The sequence below is a fragment of the Pelodiscus sinensis genome, chromosome 25 (assembly GCF_049634645.1).
Source record: "Pelodiscus sinensis isolate JC-2024 chromosome 25, ASM4963464v1, whole genome shotgun sequence".
Taxonomy (NCBI): Eukaryota; Metazoa; Chordata; order Testudines; family Trionychidae; genus Pelodiscus; species Pelodiscus sinensis.
Window position 1 is genome coordinate 7,538,844 of NC_134735.1, and position 22,398 is coordinate 7,561,241.

General features: G+C 53.4%; 1 protein-coding gene across 2 annotated transcripts in view; it reads left to right on the forward strand.

The window, feature by feature from the left end:
* LOC102448601 (protein argonaute-1) overlaps positions 1-22,398 on the forward strand; it is a 62,609-nt gene that overhangs the window by 11,904 nt on the left and 28,307 nt on the right. The window contains exons 2-7 of one of the 2 annotated variants that reach the window (XM_075909047.1): positions 14,391-14,574; positions 16,186-16,306; positions 17,882-18,063; positions 19,425-19,561; positions 20,577-20,711; positions 21,151-21,238. In XM_075909047.1, coding sequence (XP_075765162.1) covers positions 14,391-14,574; positions 16,186-16,306; positions 17,882-18,063; positions 19,425-19,561; positions 20,577-20,711; positions 21,151-21,238 — 847 coding nt within the window. Of the gene's footprint in view, positions 1-14,390; positions 14,584-16,185; positions 16,307-17,881; positions 18,064-19,424; positions 19,562-20,576; positions 20,712-21,150; positions 21,239-22,398 lie in introns of those variants that run through there. The other variant, XM_075909048.1, reaches the window with a different exon arrangement.

The following is a 22,398-nucleotide window of genomic DNA, read 5'->3' on the forward strand; positions in this document are numbered from 1 at the left end:
GATTCTCGGTCCCCATGACTTTCCACACCTCAAGTGTCATAATGAGACCTAGAGATGTAAAAAGTTAACCAGGTACCTGGTAAGCATTGGCCTTTCTGGCATGGTAACTGGGCAATGGGAGCACCCCCACCCACCCACTGTGGGCCCCGCCAGCAGGACCCCGATAATGTTGGGCTTGGCAGGAGCAACCCCCACCCTTGGTGCAGTGGGTCAGCCAGGGCTGGAGCAGTCCTCCCCCCTCCCACAGCGCTGCAGGTTTGTCTGGGGCCAGAGCAGCTCCCTGCCCGCCTGCAATGTGGCAAGGATGATGGGGGCCAGAGTAGCCCTCTGCCCGTGGCAAACTGGCCAGCAGGAACTCCAGTGGCAGGGTCTCCTGCCTGGAGCAGCCCCTGCTGCCGGACTCCAGCTGCTCTTTGTGGGAGAAAGACGTAGCTTGAAGCGTGGGCCTGGTGCGTGACCCAAAGAAAGCAGGAGTTCTACTCTGAGTAATAGGCAGGCCGTGTCAAAAGCAAATGTTTGCCTGCAAGTCCGTGTCTCTTGGCACTAGAACTGCTAGCACTGATAAAAGCACATGAAGTATGTAAATATATCCCATCCGCACCGTACAGGGACACCCAGCTGAGTACATGATAAAATAGTTGGGAACAACCGGAGCGAAAGCAGAACAATGAGCAGCGAACGCTTTGGAGGAAAGTACAAGGGGAGGGACCAAATGTGTCATTAATGCATAAGATGATACGTACAGTGGGTATCATAGATTGTTCATTTCAGTCTCAATATTGGGGTACCTTGACTTAACTCTTTGGCCGGCTTAGGGGGCTATCGACTGAGCCGACTCCATTGTCCTGGGTACAGATGCGTAGGGGCTCGGAAGCCACTGGCTACCGACAACTATTAATGTACTTGGCTCAACAATAAAGCTGACTCGGGTGCCTTCGTATCTTATCGGGGTCTTTGGGGTCTTTCAGGAAGTCTATGATGCTAGCTACCTGCGTAGAACTGGCACGATACACTGAGAGAGCATACAAAAATGCACACAGCCAAGCGTTTCTCATCACTGTCGGAGCAGACCTGTCAGGATGTCACACCGGTGAATCCTGAATTTACCGTATCGCTGTCCTGAACTAACTACACTCTTCGCTAGCTCCTGGTGGGACGATTAAAGTTTAACCAGTTAACATTTTTAATGGGAATTTACATCCCTAGTTAGATGGGATGATTGGGTCTGAGGATTTGAATTACCTTGCGTCTGCCAGAAGAGTCGCTAGACTAGCTTTCTCATGTGATGGAATCCTTCCTTCCCCCCACACTGTCACGATGCTCGTTTTTGGGTGCCATCTCTCCAGCAAGAACGTCAAACCTAATTAAGTTGCACTCTCTGATTGTGGAATGGTTCAAGCTATAATTCTTGAGCCGGTTCCTGTTGTCACTTAGAACTAACTGGTTAATCTGTGGCATTCATTCACAGGCGTAATTAATTGTGAGGCTTAATGCTCATAAAACATTTGAGGTCCTTTAACAAACAGCTTTGTGAATGCAGTGTTTTAGCCAGTCTAGATGGCATTGGGCTTCCAGTAACTCTGACACCATGGGAGTTTTGAGAGCCATTTTTAGCTCTTGCATTGCTTTTTCTTTGTAACAAGAAAGCTCTGGAAAGCCGCCTCTTCCACAGAGGTGCAAGGTTTGTTTTTATACAAAAGCCCAGTTATCATTCACTCCAAGGGCAGCTGCAGATTGGGTAACCGCCGAGTGGATGACAGGTGGCCAGAGGGGAGATGGAAGAGAAGGAAGATGCTGCAAAGGATGGTGCTTGGGAATAGATCACATTTTGGTTCCTTTGTCCCATGTTCACAGCTGCGGTCTGTTCATTTAGTTTTGGTCTGCAAATGTTTCATGTGGAATGTAGCGGGTGCTGTCTGAACATTTGCTTTGGCTGCCTTTGGGGGTGGGGAGCCCTGCTTTTGCTCTTTCACCTCCTGCAGGACGGGCTTCTCAATCGCTCCTCCGTCACCTTAGGAACAGTTTGTGGTTGGGATTCTAAACAATGTTCTCTAAACATCTGTGGCTCTGGTTGCCTTCATCCAGAGAGTTCCTCCCTCAGCATCGTGACAAGAAGTGTCTTGGGGGGGGGGGGGGACACTCTGTATTAGTAATTCTCCACCATTTTTTAAATTTGTGGGCCCCTAAAAATTTTGAATGGAGCTGCGGACCCCTGTTGAAATATTAGACCAGAAGAGGGCGACCTGAGGAACATCAGGGTGGTGTGTGTGGCGTAGGGATGTTAACGGGTAGCTGGTTAAATAGTTACCCGGTACTTGGGATCAGCCCTCGCCTGTGGCCTAGCCACAGGGTGACGGTGCTCCAGCCTCACCGGGCGCCCTGCACATGGCTGCTAGTTCCCAGCACACGTGGGAAGCCGGCAAGGGCAGCCGCGGTGGCTTCCATGCAGGGACCAGGAGCCGTAGTGGCAGCTTCCACGGGGAAGGAAGGCTGGGAGCTGCGGTGTCAGTCCCACTAAGTTAGGGTCAGGGGCAGGAGCCGTGATTTTAAATGGAATTTTACATCCCTAGTGTGGCCCACAAGACGTTTTATTTACGGTTGTCTGTGCCAGTTGCCAGATTCTGCTGGTTTCCATCTGCGTGGGGTTTTTTCCCCCACTGGTACGACTAAAGTGACATGAGTGTAAAGCCAGGGTACGGGAAGCGAGGGTTGGGCTGATGGCACACAACGTTGCGACAGCCATGCGCTGCCTCTACGTCCAATCAGAGCGCTGCTTCGGTTCAATTGGCACAGCCCGCAAATTCTAGGCGGGCAAGTGCAGTGAGCAAGACGCCCTGTCCCGGGAGACCATCTTGGTTACGACAATCTTGCAGCCCACTGAGATGAAGGGCCACTTGTGCAGCCCACTCACTAGCCTAGGTTGCCCATTTAATCAGTAGACTCTCAGGGGTCCACACGCCACAGGTTGAAAGCTACTGTTCTGTGGTAACGGCAGCCTTTGGGGCTATATTAGTTCCCATAATAGAAGAACTAGAGGACACCAAATGAAATTAATGGGTAGCAGGTTTAAAACGAATAAAAGAAAGTTCTTCTTCATACAGCGTGTAGTCAACCTGTGGAACTCCTTGCCAGAGGAGTCTGTGAAGGCTAGGACTAGAACAGAGTTTAAAGAGAAGCTAGATAATTTCATGGAGGTTAGGTCCGTAAAAGGCTATTAGCCAGGGGATAGAAATGGTGTCCCTGGCCTCTGTTTGTCAGAGGCTGGAGAGGGATGGCAGGAGACAAATCGCTTGATCATTGTCTTCGATCCACCCTCTCTGGGGCACCTGGTGCTGGCCACTGTTGGCAGACAGGCTACTATGCTAGATGGACCTTTGGTCTGACCCAGTACAGCCGTTCTTATGACCCCTAAGACAGAGTCTGCAGACACCCCAGGGGACCACAGACCACTGCTGTCTTGCACTTGGTTATGAGATTCATGAGTCTCTCTTGCAGCTGTGCCATTGACTTGCCAAGTGGCGCTGGGCAAGTCACTTCTGTGCCACATATGTAAAAGAAGGGTAATGCCTACCTCAAGGGAAGAGGTTGGTGAGGCTGGATTCATGGTTGTAAAATGCTGAGAGATCTTCGGCTGACAAGCGCCAAAGGAAGCTTCCAAGTGTTAGTGGAAGTGCTGTCCTTTCAAATCCAGGTATCAAATGGATTGCAGGCAATACAGAGTAGGAATTGCAAACTATGGCAAGTACTTGCTTGTAAAGAATTGCTTTAGCGCAATTAATTTCCTGCAATTTCCTGCCCTCCCCGCTGGAAATGTTGCAAGAGTAGTTAGCAGAGCTGCTTGGAAAGTAAGAGCAGAGAAGTGTGAGGTTTTAAGATCAGATTAGACTGTTGTCTTTGTGGTCAACAGATAACTTTGTTTGCAAAAGCTAGCAATTGCAGGGACCTTACCCTCTTACAGCACTTGTGCCACTCTATGGGAGTATGATTCCTAGATTCTACTCCTTGTTCTACTGCTCATTCCCTCAACTTTGAGCCATAGTTTTCAGCCTGTGAAATGGAAATATTTTCCTCAGGCGATGTGACTTGTAAAGTTGAAGTTGCTTGGATGAAAATGCAAGGTGTACTACAGTATTTGCAAAAGGGGTGACGTGCATGCATGAAAACGACAGCACTTTTGTGCAATATTTAAATGAGAATCAAGATGTTGTGTGAAGCCTTAAGATTTAAATTATAATTTAATATGTGAGTACTTGGAAAGGAAAGTTAGAGTTACAGAGCACACTGGTGTTTCTGAAAATCAAATGGTTTGTAAAGATGGATGTAGTTTAAAAATTAGATCCGACTGCACATTTGAGAAGCAAATTTTGAAATTCACATTGCTCTTCCTACTTGTTCTGCTGCTATTTTCAGCCTGGAATTGAATCTGGGGCCTAGCCTATACTGGAAGTTTAGGTCAAACTTAGTTGCGGTAGGTCGAATTCCTAAACAATGAGTCCACACCACCAAGCCAGTTCCGTCGAGTTTAAGGCTGTGAAAGTCGATTTTGGTATTCCAGATTTTCACAAGGAGTAATGCTAAATTTGACCTTGCACGGTTGAATTCATGGTAGTGCAGACAAGTCCTTGGCCTCCGGGAGGTGTCCCACAGTGCCCTGCGGTCACTGCTCTGGCCAGGACTTTCAACTCTGCTGCTCTCCAGGTGGACAGGAAAAGCCTCAGGAACATTTTTATTTCAATTCTTGTGTGGCCAGCACGGTGAGCAGACCTCAGAGCAGGCAGCACACTTGCACAACACACCTGACCATGGTTCCCAGACAAGCACCAGCATGGAGCATGCAGGAGATCCTGGACCTCATTACTGTGTAGGAAGAGGAATTTGTTCTCTGAGAACTACAAGCCAGCAAAAGAAATGCAGATATTTTTGCCAAGATTGCAAAGGACATGGAGGAGAGAGGATACGCCAGGGACACCCAGCGATACCAAGTGAAAAGGAACTGAGGTAGATGTACCAGAAGACAAAGGAAGCAAATGCCTGGTCTGGATCATTGCTGCAAATATCTCGCTTCTATGAGCAGATACATGCAATTCTTGGTGAGGGGGACCCAGCGAGCTTCTCTAGCCGGTCTGTGGATTCCTCCCAAGATGCTCCTTGGGCAGCAACATGGAGGACTGCATGGATGAGGAAGAGGAGGAGAATGGTCAGCATGCGAGCGGGGGAACCGATGCCACCGACAGCCAGAACTTTTTTATAACCTTGGAGACAATCCCCTCCTCCCAGGACATCTCTGTTGGGCACTGATCCTGGGGAGGGTCCTTCTGGTGAGTTCACGTTTTTGTTTTTGTTTTTGTTTTGCTATAAGTGGGTTAAGGCACTGGGTGTGATCTGTGGTGGCCATTGTGCCTACACAACTGAGGGTCCCCAGAACATCTTGTTAACATGTCTGGAGCCGGAGCCGGAATCCTCCATGCCGATGTTTCTCAATTGGTGCTCTGCGGAACCCGGGGTTCTGCGAAGTGAAAGTAAGGGTTCCATGAAGAGCTGGCACTCCCCCGCCCCTCTTAAAGAGACAGAGCTTTTTTGCGTCGGGACTTTCTCTCTCCCCCCCCCCCCCCCGACGAAACACAGCAGTTCCATGGCCAAATAAAATTGGGAAACCCTGCTCCATGCACATCTGCAACTCCTCTGCAGGAAGAGAAGGTTGCACTCTCCAGACAAATGGGGGATGCAGACCACCCAGGCGCCAGGTGAGCTCCTGCCCTGCCGCCGTGCCTGGGCCCCTTTCCCTCCCCCTGCAAGCTCGAGCTCTGGCCTGTCCCTTACCAAACCGAGTCCAGCTGCTCCCTTAAGAACTCTGAGGTGTACCTGCTGCATAGTGGACGCTTAAAAGCATAACTGTGGCCTTGTACATGACACATCCCTATTGTCTCTAGACAAACCTTCCTTTGATACTAAGAGATTAGGTTTTACGCTCTACAGCGTATCTCCTATAAAGTCTGCCCTTGACTGTATGTTACAGCGGGAACAGCAGTGAGTGTGGAATGTAAACAGCTAACCGTTTAACCAATAAGCAGATGCTTTATCGGTTACCGGTGTCGGTTACACTAAGCGAAGCAGCCTCCCTTCTTCACGCCCGAGGAGGCTTCGCTGCAGACTCTGCAGTATAAAGCTGCGGAAGGTAACGGTGTAACCATGCCCAGCTGTTCTCTGAGATTTTCAGAAGTTCCCCTGTCACATGATTTTTAGCATCCCTATTTCTCATGCTTCTGCCTCGATGGGCAGAGCTCCCCAAACTTTAAGCTGCTGGCGCCACGTCACTCAGTCTTGCTTTTACCGTGGGCCAGAACTGGTCAATTACTGTAATGCATCTTGTATATAACCCTAAAGGTGTAAGAAGATCATGCCTACCCTGAAGAGCTTACATTAGCATAGACAAGACAGCAAGGGTGAGAGTGTTGGTAAGCGTGGGAAGTCATTTTATCTTAGGCGTGTGCAGGGTAAGGTAGGCAGGAGTCCAGGGAACAAGAGGGGAGGAATGAGCTGGGGAAGTAGGTGGAGGGGACAATGGGAAGGTGAGGAGTAGCATGGGGCCAGGGGAAAGAAAATGAAGACGAGTCCCTCTTACAGGTTTAGTGATAGAGATGTAGCCGTGTTAGTCTGGGGTAGCTGAAGCAAAATGCAGGACAATTACAGGTTTAGTTTTGTCTTTGCTGTATCAACTCCTGGAGCGTGCTTTCTGTCAACTGCTTGTTTTGATTCCCTTCCATGTGAGAACCTCATGTTCTACTGCTGCAGGTCTCCAGGACAACCGTGTTTGCACCAACTGCAATATATCCTAAAAGGCAAGCGCCCCATGGTTCAACGTTGCATCAAAGATGCCTGTATGTTTTAAAATTGGAGGCCTGTTAAACTTGGTATCCAAAAGGCAAAGATGGGTTGCACAAGCCCCGTTTCTGAGTCTCTCTGGAGCACACCAAGCCCCAAACTCATCAATAGCCCTGCTCACCAGAAATGTGCCTTGAGCATCTGCAGGTGGGAATGCTTCACTGTTCCTGGTCAATAGGAGCTGCCGGAAGCGGCAATCAGTACATCCCTCCCGCAGCTTCCGTTGGCCGGGAACGCCAACCATGGACAGTCGGTGTAAATAAACTTTTGCGGCCTCGCCAGCGAATTACCTTGTGAGGCCAAGGACTCAGCGGGCTGGTCAAAATGTGGCAGTCAGATGTGGCCTGTGGACTGTATTTTGGAGACCCCTGCTCTACAGCGTTAAAATGCTGCTTGTGGCTTGGCTTTAGTTTTGGGGAGGTGGCATTATTTTTATTTTTTTTTTTTTTTTTTTTTTTTTTTTGGCTGGGAGAGGCTTTGGGGTAGAAAGAAGGTTCTTTTCTCCTGTTGCTTTTTAAATGGCTTTTCTGCATAAGAGATGTCCTGCTTTTCCCCATTAGTTCCCTTTTAGCAGTGACGGGAAACCCAGGGGAGGATGTAGGGCAAAGAGCTTTACCTTCATGCCACCTTTCACTTCTCCAGGTTGGCAGCATCCAAATAAATCAGTCTGCAACTTGAGCAAAAATATGCCTCAATGTGATTTCTTCCACCATGCAGAGTTACTGCTTGAGGCTGCCTTCTTACCTCGCCTCTAGTGGAGAAGAGAGAAACCTCAAGATTAAAAAAAAAAAAATCTAGCAAAATCAGAGAGTGTGAGCCCCTGAGTTGGGGTGGAGCTAGCTAGTCGTATTGTACCAGGAAATCTTGGCCAGTGGTTTCATCGGTTGTACAGTAAACTTGCACGTCTTTTGGTCTTTTCATTGGGGAGGGCTGCTCATCTGGTTAATACCTTCTCCTAGCATGACCCCCTCCACCCCCCCAGCTGTAGAGCATTTCTCTTCTGTGCACACTACTTGAGACTCAACTCGCTTGTCTTCCTCAGCCGTCGAGGGAGCAGTTGGCTATCGGCCTCCTGGGGAGAGCCATAGTTCTGAGTACTAGAGTTGAAACTGGCATTGCTCTGATTCTATTCCCAGCTCGCCAGTGGACTCTGTAAAACTTTAGGCAGGGTGGATTAAGTTCTGTCTGGTCAGAGTCGGTAAAGCAGAGATGATGCGTACAGTGCCTCTTGCCTGCGTCCAGGACCGTGGAATAGTGACCGTAGCTATTATTTGACTGGGCCGCGCTGAGCGAATAACTGGAAAGCGTGGACAGTGAGTCGGCTTTTGAGACCCCAAATTTGTCGGAGTCTGTCTCTGAGTCCTGCCCTGTGCCCTGCATGCCACGGGGTGCTATTAAAATAATCGTTCCCAGAATGAGCTTCGTTTCTGTGCCCTGGAGCAGAAGCCGCCCTTCCCTGCCTGCCAGGGTGGAGTTCCTCCCCCAGTGTGTTCACTTCTTGCTGATAAATCAGGCCGGGGACAGCGCTCTGGGAGAGCGGGGCTAGCTGGATTCTTCTCTGTGCGGAGGGGACAATAGCTGGCTGTGCCGGGGTGGGGGGTGGGGAGCTGCCCTGGATTGCAAATGGGGCCTTCTGCACTGTGACTCGGACACTGAACTCTCTGTGACCTGGCTGGGAAACGGCCCCCAAACTCTGTTCCCAGATGCAGGCGAGGGGATCGTTGTTTGATCCCAAGTAAATATTCAACCTGGTGATTTGGAACGTGCCTGGAGTAAAAACACCTTTCGCTTTTCTCTCTTCACCTGTAGCGTGTTGCCAGTGCCGTGTCCTCTGAAACCTCTCTGGTGTGACATGCAGAGAGACAATCCCCTTGCTTGGGCTGTAAAACGCCCTCGAACTTCCACCTGCCATGACTGGGCAAGGGCTGGGAGCGGATCAAAGCAATGAATGTGGCTGGTAACTCTTGTGAAGCAGATCTCGTGCCCTCCTCTGGGTAAGGGGTTTGCCCCTCTGGATTTACCCTTAATCCTCTCTGCTCTTTACCTTTCAGAATTGGAAGGATGATTGTTAATTACTAGGGATGTAATAGAATAACCCTTTGACCGGTTAACTGATCAGCCTAGGCTTATTGATTACCGTTAACGGTTACACACAGGCTGCCATTCCTGGGGAGCTGGCTGCCATCCCACACTGTTGGCTCCATATCAGTTCCTGGGAAGTGGGGCCAGAAGCTGGTGTGCACTTGTATCAGAGGCCAGAGCACAGGGTGGCAGCCGGCTCTTGGGGAGCAGGGTTGGAAGCTGGTGCGTGCCTGTATCAGAGGCTGGAGCACAGAGTGGCAGCCGGCTCTCGGGGAGCGGGGTCGGAAGCTGGTGTGTGCCTGTATCAGAGGCTGGAGCACAGAGTGGCAGCCAGCTCTCGGGGAGCGGGGTCGGAAGCTGGTGCGTGCCTGTATCAGAGGCTGGAGCACAGAGTGGCAGCCTGCTCTCGGGGAGCGGGGTCGGAAGCTGGTGCGTGCCTGTATCAGAGGCTGGAGCACAGAGTGGCAGCCGGCTCTCGGGGAGCGGGGTCGGAAGCTGGTGCGTGCCTGTATCAGAGGCTGGAGCACAGAGTGGCAGCCGGCTCTCGGGGAGCAGGGTCGGAAGCTGGTGCGTGCCTGTATCAGAGGCTGGAGCACAGAGTGGCAGCCGGCTCTCGGGGAGCGGGGTCGGAAGCTGGTGCGTGCCTGTATCAGAGGCTGGAGCACAGAGTGGCAGCCGGCTCTCGGGGAGCGGGGTTGGAAGCTGGTGCATGCCTGTATCAGAGGCTGGAGCACAGAGTGGCAGCCGGCTCTCGGGGAGCGGGGTCGGAAGCTGGTGCGTGCCTGTATCAGAGGCTGGAGCACAGAATGGCAGCCGGCTCTCGGGGAGCAGGGTCGGAAGCTGGTGCGTGCCTGTATCAGAGGCTGGAGCACGGGGTGGCAGCTAGCTCTTGAGAAGCAGTGTCAGAAGCTGGTGCGTGCCTGTATCAGAGGCCAGAGCACAGGGTGGCAGCCAGCTGTCAGGGAGCGGGGCTGGAAGCCGGTGCATGCTTGTAACAGAAGCCGCAGCATGGGGTGGCAGCTGACTCCTGGGGAGTGGAGCAGCAGCGGGGAGCCACCCCGCACTGCGGACTCTGCTGTATAAAGCTTATACTGCAGAGCCCACCGTGTGTATCCGCTGAGATTTTCAGCGGTTACATGGTCACTTAAATAACCAATTTTAAAACATCCCCAGTTATTGATGGTATTAAATCCTGATTAGAGGACTTCAGTGACTCAGCCAGAGGTTCTGGGCTTGTTACAGGGTGGGTGCAATGACTTGGCCCGCGAAGAGCAGAAGGGCCAATGCGAGGATCAGGATGGTCGTGTCTACACTATAGCCTTTTTGCGGAAATACATATGCAAATGAGGCTAAGTGCCGTGCCTCATTTGTATAATTAATGAGCACCCATTTTTGCGCAAGAGGCTTTTGCGCAAGAGCTGTTCTTCTGGGAAAAAATGCTGACACACTCTGCTTCCCATCACTGCTGGTGAGTGTGGGGGGGTGGACTGGGCCCCCCACTGGCAGTGCCAGGCCCTCCAGGCGGTGGGAACTTGAGGGTAGGGTGGAATGGGTGTAGGGAAGGAGCGGGACAGGAAGAATCAGGCAGAACAGGGGCAAGGGTTTGTGGAAAGGTGCGGAGTGGAGGTTGAAGAGGTGGGGCGGGGTTGGGGTCTGGAATAGATTAGGGGGGTTGTCCCCCCGCATTCCCTTAGGAACAGCCCTGCCTCCAAGCTCCTGTCCCCATCTGTTTCCTGTGTGGCAAGTGTCTCCCTCTCACATATTTCCCCTCTCGCCCCAACCGCAGTTGTTGCTGATAGAGCTGGGGGGCTGGTGGGAGCAAGGAGTGAGCGGGGGCTGGCTTTCTCGTTTCAGGCCATCTCTGCAAAGCCTGTTCCTGCCGCGTCTTCCATCGCCATATGCCGCTTGCGGCAGGATCTCTGCTGTCGTGGGATGCTGAAATCGGTTGCTCTTTGTCGGGACGGTGGCTACGATGCCTCTTTGGGGGCTGAGCCCAACTGGGAAAAGTCCCGTTTTACTTTCAGGCTGCCGGAGAGGGTCTTTGTTCTCTGCCGGAGTCGCAGTGGTCCCTTGACCCTTGCAGCGAGCCCCCGCTGCTGTGAAAAGGGTGCAGATGGCCGGCGTGAAAGCTCATGGGATTGTTTTTGTTTAATCCACCCTCTTAACTACTCCTGAAAGCACAGAACTTTCAGATGCACAGCCTGAAGCTCGCCTGCTGCTCCTCTAGCAGGTCTCTGCCACTGCCAGCCGCTGGCTTGATGCTGATGCCAAGGATGGATTTATTTCTGGGGCCCACTTCTGGAGGGTTTGCTAAACAATGTCTCCCTCCATCTCACTCCGAAGCCATTGAAGGTTGCGCCACGGTGCGGGGCTTGGGAGTTGACAAGACCAGCGTCTATTTATAGGGCTGTCCTTATAACAAAGCATTCCATTTGTCAGAGCCCGGCGTGGATCATGTTTAACGTTCCCGTCGCTGCCTTGAAGCCGAGCAGGCGTGCCTGAGAGGCAGGTCAGCCTTTGGCCGGCTCTGCGTTACTGTGTGGGCGAGTGCCAACTGATGGAACCGGGACACCGGAGATGTTCCGGGGGAGATTCCAATGGGAGAATTTCCTGCTGGGCATTCGGGTGGGGCGGATCACCACCCATTCAGGGTGATGCTTGCTGGTTAACCTTTCACATCCCTATTGCCCATCTGCCCCTAACTCTCCGTTAGGTTGTTACCAGAGTCGTGGCTTGTGGAAGCAGGTGGTTCTTGGCAGAAATGCTGGCTTGCACTCGGGATGCAAAAGCTTATCGGTTAATGCTGTAGACCACACGCATTTCTCCCGCCCCTCCCCCGGGCGAGTAAATTTTTTACAGCCCTTGCTTGCACCAGGTGCAAGACCTCCCCCTGCGACGGCTCTGAATTTAAAGTGTATTGGGAGCCAGGCAGGCAGGCAGCCTGGCTCAGTTCTGGCTTGCACCAGGTCCAGGAGCTCAGCTCCCCCCCGACAGGGGCTGCTGCCATGCCGGCTGCTGCCTCTGTATCAGAAGCAGCAGTGTGGGGCAACAGGCAGCCGGTCCATGAGGGAAGCTGGTTTTTAAACTGGCTCCGCTTGTGGACCAGCTCCCGCCTGGCAGCCCATGCTGCTGCCTCTGATACAGAGGCAGCAGCGTGAGGTGGCAGGGGGCTCCTCAGGAGTGGAGCCAGAGTACACTGGCTGCCAGCCCTGCCCCCAGAGACTATCGAATAGTCAAGTAACCGATAAGAATTCTTGAGGATAATCGACTATTCAATTAACCAATAGTTAACATCCCTCGCGTGAACTTGGCCTTCCAACCAGTGCAGATTGCTCCCTCTTCCCCAAGCAGTGTCAGGAGGGCTTGTGCCATGGGGGGAGGGATAGCTCAGTGGTTTGAGTGTTGGCCTGCTAAACCCAGGGTTGTGAGTTCAGTCCTTGAGGGGGCCATTTAGGAATGTGGGGCAAATCTGTCAGGGATGGTACTTGGTGCTGCCATGAGGGCTGGGGACCGAACTCAATGACCTCTCAAGGTCCCTTCTAGCTCTATGAGATAGATGTATATGTCAGGCTAACAGGCCTATAATTACCCGGCTCATTCTATTCATCTTACCTAGAGTGAGGAGTTCTTCTGTGCCGAGTGGGAAAGGTCAGTAAGCAGCTTGGGGAAATGACTGGCTGTTTTCAGACTCCTGTTAAGAGGCACTGGGGACACCAGTCCTCTGGCACTGGGGACACCAGTCCTCTGGCCCCAGAGGACACCAGTCCTCTGGCACTGGGGACACCAGTCACCCTGGCTTCCCACTCTGTGTCTGAGCAGAGGATTGTGTTTCAAGTGTACTTGTGATCGGGGCACATGGCTGGAGCCAGCCCTCCATCCCTAGTTCTGCCACCACCTCATGTGATCCTGGACAAGTTGCTCTCCCTTGGGGCCTCAGTTTCCCCACCTTCAGAATGGGTATCATTACACATCCCTAGTGCCCATCTGCCCCTAACTCTCTATTAGGTTGTTGCCAGTGTTGTGGCTTGTGGAAGCAGGTGGTTCTTGGCAGAAAGGCAGGCTTGCACTAGGGATGCAATAATATGGTCGGCAGCGGTTTTCAAACTTTTTCTCGTGGCCCAGATGAAAAAAATTGTTGATGTTGTGACCCAACATAATTGGACTGGAGTGTGGGCTCCAGGGTGGGGCCGAGGAAGAGAGCTGTGGGGTGTAGAGGGGGCTCTGGCTTTAGGGGGGGTCAGGGCTGGGTCAGGAGAGGCTTACCCTGAGCAGCTCCCGGTCAGCAGTGCGGGGGGAGGGGGAAGAGGGGGTTGGCTAAGGCAGCTTCTTGCCACTCGCAGCACCACAGACCATGCTGCGCCCCAGCAGTAGGTTCTTGCCAGTGGGAGTGCGGAGCTAGTGCTCAGGGCAGGGGCAGTGTGCAGAGCCCTATGCGCTCTCCCTCCCACACACACCTAGGAGCTGGGTCCGCTGCTGGTCACTTCTGGGGCGCAGCTCAGTCTGTGGTGCCAGGACAGGCAGGTCACTGCCTTACACCCCCTCTGGTCACCTGCTTCCCCTGCAGCAACAAGCCCCTGTGCCTGATATCCCACCACCCTGTACTGGGTTGTGACCCCTAGTTTGGAAACCAGTGCCCTACTGTGTGGGGGTTTAATTTGTGCAAGGTGCTCTGAGACGCATTGGTAAAAGGCACCACAGATGGGGAAGCAGTCGGTGGTGTTCTAACCAGAGAGACTGACTGGGCTTGTGGAGAACAGGGACCTGGCGACCAAGGAAGTCTCTCCCATCTCTAGGTGCGCTGATCCTCCTTCTGAAGTTGTAACCCCCTCTTGTAATGCTGTAACCTAGTAAACACCTGTACACACCACTTGCAATCATGTCTCCTCCCCGCATCAGGACTGCAGAGAGACTGAAACAAAGGAGAAATAACATACTAGGGATTTTAAGGACTAGTCAGCTATCCAATAAGCAAATGCTTTTCGGATAGTCGACAGGATAGTTGACTAGTCGCTTCCCCTCCCCTCCGCCTTGCTGCCTCAGATAGAGGCAGCGGGGTGAGGGGGAAGAAGGGAGGAGTATTTCTAAGGGGCAGTGCTGGTGGAGCCCAGGATCATCTGGGGACTCCAGAACTGACCGTGGGCTCCATGCAGCACTGACCCTTTGAAACACCGCAGCAGCATTTCAAAGGGGCAGCGCTGCCCTATCGACTAATCGAATAGTCGATGCAAAATGCATCGACTATTCGATTAGTTGGTTACACGATACTTAACATTTTTATAATCTACTGGAGAAAACAAACCTGGCCTCTATTGAGTGCTGCTCTTGTCTTCAAACCCTCTGTGCAATTCCAACTTCCCAGTCCCAGACTGTTTACGGCGTGTGCTGTCCCCAAATCTCCTGACCTTTCACATTCTCTTGTTCCCTAGTTGCAGGCACTTACCTGCCACCCTTGCAGCAGGTATTTCAAGCACCGCGTCGGCCCGGGATAGGAACTGTCGGGAAGCCAATCAAGCTCTTGGCCAACTACTTTGAAGTGGACATTCCCAAGATCGACGTGTATCACTATGAAGTGGATATTAAGCCCGATAAATGTCCACGCAGAGTCAACAGGTAAGGCAAGTATTCAAGGATTCAGCACTCTTTCCCGACTCGGCTCCTGTGGGCAGACGCAGCGGCTATGAATGCTTTTCCCTTCCCGGGAGGTGCCGAAATAAAGCTTCTGGGATCTCTGGACCATCTCCAGACTGGGATGGGGAACAGCGTGCAGAAATTTCTGCTCTGACTGCCTGGGCCCAAGACCACGTGAAACTGCTGGGAGCGCTTTGCAAAACCTCCCGCCATGTGGTGCCGCCGTTGTGACACTCGGTGGAGGCGGCGATCTGGCTGCGAGAACACCCTCCTTTGCCTTTCCCCAGCAGAACTGAGTTTTCAAACACTCTGCCCGTCAGTCTGAAAACAGGCTCAACCTGCAGCGTGGTGCAAAACACTCCACGCTCCCTGAGGATTTTACTCCCCTCTCGTTTAGGAACGTAACTGGTTAATCGGTGAGCCGCCCCCTTAACGGGTGATACTACCAGTTCCGGTTAACCGCAGCAGCTCCCTACCTGTCCCGGGAAGGAGGCTGCTCCAGCCCCGTGGGAGCAGCTCCTGTCCGTGGCGGGTCCAGCTGCCCTCCTCCCCCTCCGCAGAGGAGCTAGCTGCAGAGTCCCTGGGAGCGTGGCTGACTCGCTGCCACAGCAATGCCTCCTCCCCAGGAATGGGGCCAGCAGCCCTTGGCGTGGCTTCGCTGTGGGCTCTGCAGAATAAAGCTTATCTAAGCTTTATGCCGCAGAGCCCTCGGTGTGTGTAACTGGGTGACCACTCGGATTTTTAGCGGTTACACGTGTAACCGCATTTTTACGTCCGAAGTCTCATGGCAGGGTGGCGTGTGACACAGTTGGCTTGTTTTGGAGCGGTACCCCGGGGAGGCGCTGTGACTTCTGCTTGCATGCCTGTCCTGGTGGCACCCATGGATCCCAGTGACAGCTGCATTTCTGCGAGCACCCTCCAAGCCTTCCTGTGCGGAATGATGGAGGCATTCCCTGGGCTATGCCGATGGCTGACCTGTGCAGTCCCGGCTACCCTGTGCTGCTCAGCATTTGTGCCTGGCCCTGATGGCTCAGGAGATAACGGACCGTAATACTGTCTCCGGTCCCCCAGAGCAGCTGTGCTATTTTGGCAATGGATGCAGACTTAAAAATAGCAAGCCCCAGACCTTGGGCCAGTGTATTTCCTTGATCTCTTCCGCCCCCTCCCCCAACAAATTTAATTCAGAGCTTGTGAGACCAGTGAGCAGATGCTGCTGTTGTTCTCTAGCCATTTGGCAGCTTGTCTGTGTGTAGATCCTTGGAGCTTCCCCCCTGCCCTTCTGGCATGTTCCCTGGGGACTGCTGCCAGCTCCTAAGTGCCCGGATTCACGTTCCCGCGTACCTGTTACACCCTCGCTGATTTCCCCAGGTAGCGGGCAAGGCACCTCCCCGTCCATCTGGGGGATGAAGGATTGTCTCTGGTTGTTTTTGACCATCCGGTGGGGCTGCTATCAGATCTCAAGATGAGCCAGTCATTTTTCTATGCCCAGTGCTGTCTCAAGAAGCTGAACCAGCCAAATAAACGATCCCATTAGCTTTGCTGTTCTCTTGCTTTTTTTTTTTCCCCTGTCCCTTGCCCCCCTGCTCTCTGCAGGGAGGTTGTGGAATACATGGTGCAGCACTTCAAACCTCAGATCTTTGGTGATCGGAAGCCGGTATATGATGGGAAAAAGAATATCTACACTGTCACGGCCCTGCCAATCGGAAATGAACGGGTGAGAGCGGGCGTTCCTGGGGGTGGCCCAGCCAGGGGTACTCCAAGCTTCCTGGAAATGCAGAAAGACCAAAGGGGATGTGTGGGTGTGGGTGTGTGTGTGATCCTGGCTCTAGAAAACATGTCAAGAGGTGCTTGGGGATGGGGCGAGAGGCCCTGTTCCCCAAACCCGCAGCCAGGAAGTTTGGCCCACAGGTAGGGATGTGGAGTTGGGGGGAGTGGGGGAGCTCAGACCAGATCTTTGCTGGTGGCTGCCCCCAATGCACAGGAAGTAGTGTCATTGTGAAGAGGAAGAGACAGGGAGGTGGGGGGTTGCTTTATGTTACTGTCCAGCTGTGTCAGCCAAGCGTGCCGCTTGAAGATTGCCTAGGCTAGAGGTACCAGCCAAGTCGGGGTCCTGCTGGGTTGGGTTGTGCACAGACCAGAGCAGGAGGCCATTCCCGCCCTACAGAGCTTATCAGCTAAATAAGTGACCCTCAAAGGCTAGGAGAGGAAATAGGAGTCACAGAGCGAGCTGGGCCAAGCCTGCCATACCACAGACAAGGAGCTGCTCCAGCCTGGCCAGGCTGCCGGTTAACCACTACCAATAAGCATCACCTGGTAAGGGTGATAGTTAATCGGTTACCCCTTGACATCCCTACTCCTAGTCCCTGCAGTGTCTGCTGGACCATGTTGCTTTTCCTAGATACGTTTTATTTCAAGGTAGGGATAGAAAATAATTTTAAGAAAGAGATAGAAAATAAGATACAGAATATCTTAATGCCTCTGCATAAAACTATGGTACGCCCACATCTTGAGTACTGTGTACAGATGAGGTCTCCTCACCTCAAAAAAATATTTTGGCCTTGGAAAGGGTTTAGAAAAGGGCAACTAAAATGATTAGGGGTTTGGAACAGGTCCCATATAAGGAGAGGCTAAAGCGACTGGGACTTTTCAGTTTGGAAAAGAAGAGACCGAGGGGGGATAGGATAGAGGCATATAAAATCATGAGTGGTGTGGTGAGGGTGAATAAAGAAAAGTTATTCATTAGTTCCCATAATAGAAGGACTAGAGGACACCAAATGAAATGAATGGGTAGCAGGTTTAAAACTAATAAGCAAAAGTTCTTCACACAGCGCATAGTCAACCTGCGGAACTCCTTGCCAGAGGAGGCTGTGAAGGCTAGAACTAGAACCGAGTTTAAAGAGAAGCTAGATAAATTCATGGAGGTTAGGTCCATAAAAGGCTATTAGCCAGCGGGTAGGAATGGTGTCCTTGGCCTCTGTTTGTCAGAGGCTGGAGAGGGATGGCAGGAGACAAATCGCTTGATCATTGTCTTCGGTCCACTCCCTCCGGGGCACTTGGTGCTGGCCACTGTCGGCAGACAGGCTACTGGGCTAGATGGACCTTTGGTCTGACCCAGTACGGCCGGTCTTATGTTTTTATGTTAAGGTAGAAAGGCCAAACCCGTGAAGGGCAGGAGGAGTGTTGGCTGCAGCGGTGTGTGTATGTGGGACGGGGGTGCTGTGGTGAAAGGGGAAAATGCTGTTGCAGCCTGGCAAGCAGCATTCTGACTTCTGTTCCCCTCCTGCCTCAGGTTGACTTCGAGGTAACGATCCCCGGGGAAGGCAAAGACAGGATATTTAAGGTCTCCATCAAGTGGATGGCGATCGTGAGCTGGCGGATGCTCCACGAAGCCTTGGTGAGCGGACAGATCCCGGTCCCACTGGAATCTGTCCAGGCGCTAGATGTTGCCATGAGACACCTGGCGTCAATGAGGTAATCGGCTCCCCCGGGGGCACGGGAAGGGGTGTGTGGAGCAGGATCACAGAGAGGAGCTGGCATCCTCACTCGGTGCGAGTACTGGAGAGGGGTTGTGGCTGAGGCGGGCTGAGATCTCCCTATCTCCGGTCACGGGGAACAGCGACATGTGACGAGAGCGGCTGGTGCGTGTGGTAGCGGATGACAGCAGTTCCTCAGGCACAGGCGTGCCTCGGTTGCTCCTGTCCTCTGCCCAGAGCACAGCTCAGCCTGGTCACCTGTGGGCTGGGATGCTTCAGCTTCCCTTGGGTTACTGGTGGTGACCTCTACTGTGACGCTGCCCTTGCGCCTGAGCGGGTGAGGAGTCTGGCGGGTACGTTTCTAAGAGAAACATCTGCTGCTTCGCAGCGTTATGCTTTCCCACTGCCGAGTGCCAATGGAAGCCTCTAACATTCAGCACAGCCGCTCCCGTTCTCCAGGCCCGGTGCTTCCAATCGCTAGCGGCCTCTTCCCACAGGCCCGTGAGGAGGCAGGAAGGTTTGGGGAGATTTTGCCTTGCTTTTGTTGGCTGCCTGCTTTTAGCCTCCTAACTTTCATGGGCTGACTTCTCTTCGGAGCGGCTGAGCGCCCCCAACCTCAGTGGTTGTTCGATTGGAATCGCTTTGGGGCAGGGACCATCCTTTGTGTCCTCTTTGGGAAGCATCTAGAGGGGTCCTGGTCTGTAACTGGGACTCCTAGCTTGGGATGTAAGCGACTAGTTGAGTGAGTACTCCACTAATTGCTCTCCCCCTGCTCCCGCCTCTATATGAGAGGCAGCAAGGTGAGGGAACAGGAGCCGGTGCTGGGGAGAGGCAGAGTCGCCCCCAGAAGCTGACCCTCCCTCCTCCCCCCCATTGACTAATCTAGTAGATTTGATTAGTTAATTAACTGATACTTAACAGCCCTACTCCTAGGTACTCCCGAGTGGTGGGACTTTATTTTGGTGCCACCACATGGATTCAGGGGGCTAAATAAACGAAGGTTTTTAAACCAGGGATGTGAATGATTAACTGGCAGGAGCTGGAGCAGCCCCTCACCCGATGTGGGCAGGGGGCTGCTGCAGCCCGTAGGGGCCTGCCTCGAGTGGGAGTTGTTCCAGGCCGGTCGGGGCAGGTTGGGGGGGGGCAACTCAGCCTGCCCCTGTTGTAAGCAGTTAACCGGTCAAACATCATGTTAACCCAGTTAAACCATTAACCATCATGCCTGACGGGTTAAACGTAACGTTAAACGGAATTTTACATCCCTAGTTTCATCCATTCCTGGGGTGTGCCGGCCGACTTCCATCCCTGTTCTCGCAGGGCCGATGGACTAACGTGAGCCTCGTTTCCCCCGTTTTGCAGGTACACTCCCGTGGGCCGTTCCTTCTTCTCCCCTCCTGAAGGATACTACCACCCTCTGGGAGGGGGCAGGGAGGTTTGGTTTGGCTTCCACCAGTCGGTCAGGCCCGCCATGTGGAAGATGATGCTCAACATTGATGGTAATTCACCTTCGGCGCCGGCAGACTCCAGCTTCGCCCGCTAACATGCGCTGTCACTGGAGTGTCTGCTCCGGTACCGCAGCTGCTCTCCGGCCGCAGGGCGGTACTGGGGAGATCCCGGCCCCCCCCTCCTGCCGAAGTGGGATGTATTTTTAGAGTGAGCCTCTGCAGGGAGCGGCTGGGAGCCTCAGAGCCGGGGCCTACATGCTCGTGGGGCTCATCTTTCCATGCTCAAATCAGCCCTACAGACGTTGCCGCTTGGGCTCTGGTTGGGTGGGGAGAGGGTCCAGAACACAAGCTCCAAACCGAGCTACCCCGTTTCAGCATCTGCAGGCGCTGAGACTCCGCCCCGGCCACAGGCTGGTACCCAAGGCACTGGGGATAGGGTGATAGCTGCTGAGGGCAGTGAAAAGGACTGTGCCGGGCGGGCACTTCCGAAGTGCTCAGCGCTGCCCTGACTGCACCCGTAGAATTGGCCGGTGTTTCCTAGGAGACGTCTGTAGAGACAGAGGTCGGGGAGTGCCAGGCGGGGGCTCGGTGCAAACGGGCGCCTGTTGGTTGCTTCGTCCTGCAGCCCGCAGCGCTGGGACCCTTGTCCAGTGACGAGGAACTGCCCTAGAGGAGGCCAAATCTTTTTACTATTCTTTTGGGACATGGTGGTGGGTGTTGAGATGCTGCCTAGCACGGTGGGCCCCCCCTCCCAAGTCTCATTGCCCTTCTCATGAGAAGTGACATCTCTCCACACCTCCCTGCTTTGTCCAGGGGTGCCGGCAGGCGAGGGTGGCGCTAGACGCTCAGGAGATCTGGTGGGCTGCCAGCCCCCCTCCGCAGGGCAATGCTGGGAGCCTACTCGCTCGGGGCGATAAAAAGCAAAACTGACCCACTGCAGCCCGGGGGGATGCCTGGCAGGTTGTGAGGCCCCAGTGATGACCCAGGGCAGGGACTGAGGTGTTGCCCGCCGTTAGGGAGTGCCTGGTTCTCTTACAAGACCGTTTTGCGCTCTCCTTCCCTGCAGTGTCGGCGACAGCCTTCTACAAAGCCCAGCCCGTGATCGAGTTCATGTGCGAAGTGCTGGACATCCGGAACATCGACGAGCAGCCCAAGCCCCTGACGGACTCGCAGAGGGTGCGCTTCACCAAGGAGATCAAAGGTAACCAGGCGGGGTGCTCGGTCGGCCAGGGTGCGTGCGGTTCTCTCGTGTCCCGGGTGTGAATTAGGAGGGTGCTGAAATCCCAAGATATGGAGCAATTTTCTGCCTAGCTCAGCCTTATGGGGAAGACACAGGAAATGTGAGTTCTAATAATCCCAGCTGTGCCTCCAATACCCTGTAACCTTGGGGAAGTCACTTCATCCCCAAAATGAGCAAGATCAGGCTGTGTAGATGCACTCTTTAACCCTTAGCCCACTGGCATCCTCCTCATTGGCTTGCAAACGCATGCTTTGGAGGGCATGTTTGTAGACAGGCCAAGTCTCCGAAGGGTTAATTGTTCAATTAAAGCACATGCAGAGTAGATAAGAAGCTGGTCCGCGAAACTCTTGTCATAGCCTCTGAGCGTGAGCTGAGATTTGCTGTCTCTCTCCTGCGTTAGGTTTGAAAGTAGAGGTGACCCACTGTGGGCAGATGAAGAGGAAATACCGAGTGTGTAACGTGACCAGGCGACCAGCCAGCCACCAGACGTAAGGCGGGGCTGCAGGGGGGAAATGCCCTTGGAAAAATCTGAGCCGTTCTCTTCGTTATTTAGCAGCTGCTGTTAGCCTTAGCGAGCTACAAAACTCCAGCCTGTGATGGGGCAAAGCAGCTTTGGTGCTCCGTGCCCTGCAGACGGGCTGCACAGAGGGGCTTGCATGTAGCCGGCTATAAATGACAGGAGCGGGATGCCGGGGCGGAGTGGGAGCTGAGAGGAGACATGCAGCAGAGGGCATGACTGGAAAGACTGTCAACTCCTCCCCCCCCCCCCCCCCCACACACACACATTCGCATCTCTTTGAATTTGGCTTCGTACTGGGTCAAAAATAGACACTGGAGAACAGAAGGTTTAATCAGGAGGTGAATTCATGCCTTGCGTTATGGGTGTGGTCCCATAAGCACGCTAAGGGGGTTGCACACAAAGCAGAGTTCTGTCCTCAAAGAGCTTTCGAGGACTCTCCAACCCAGCTGCATCTCCCCAGTAAGCTATAAAATGCAACTGGGGACGCTTGTAGGGGTCCGGTAATGCTGCAGCTCTTCGGGGTGGGCGCTGTGGATTGGGACTTGGCAGCGACCGAGCCGAGGTTGGTCCAGGTCTCTGTGGGCGATGTGTTTAAATGGGAATTGCATCCAGCTTTTTTGGTGGCCACTCGCACTGTAGCTAGAGCCGGTCAACGTATTGTTGTTTAAACCCTTTTACGATGAAAATGTAAATGGGCGGGGTTGGAACACGGAAATGGGTTCGCCAAAATGAGCTTGGGTGGGAAAAACACGTATTCCATGCTTGCCTCTGAAAAACACTGAGCACTTCTTGGCCAGTTCTTGTTCCGTTGCTGTGGGGCTGCTTCTGAAACTCCCTGGGCTCCCCGATAAATTGGAAATGTCAAAGGTAAATCTGCAGGGAGAAGAGATCCAAGGGCAGGCAGCAGCTTCTTGTAGGGCAAGGATGGGTAAAAGGGCCTCCGCAGGCTGGATTCGGCCCACCAAGCGGGTTGATTCAGCCTGCGGAGGTCCTGCCACTTCCCCGCCCCCAGGCCAATCAGGACCTAGGGATGGGGAAGCGTGTGGCGCTTAGTCAGCCCTGGCGGTTGACTTTAAGTGCTGTGCACCGGAGGGCAGGGAGCGAGAGACTTCGTGCTCCCTCATCCCC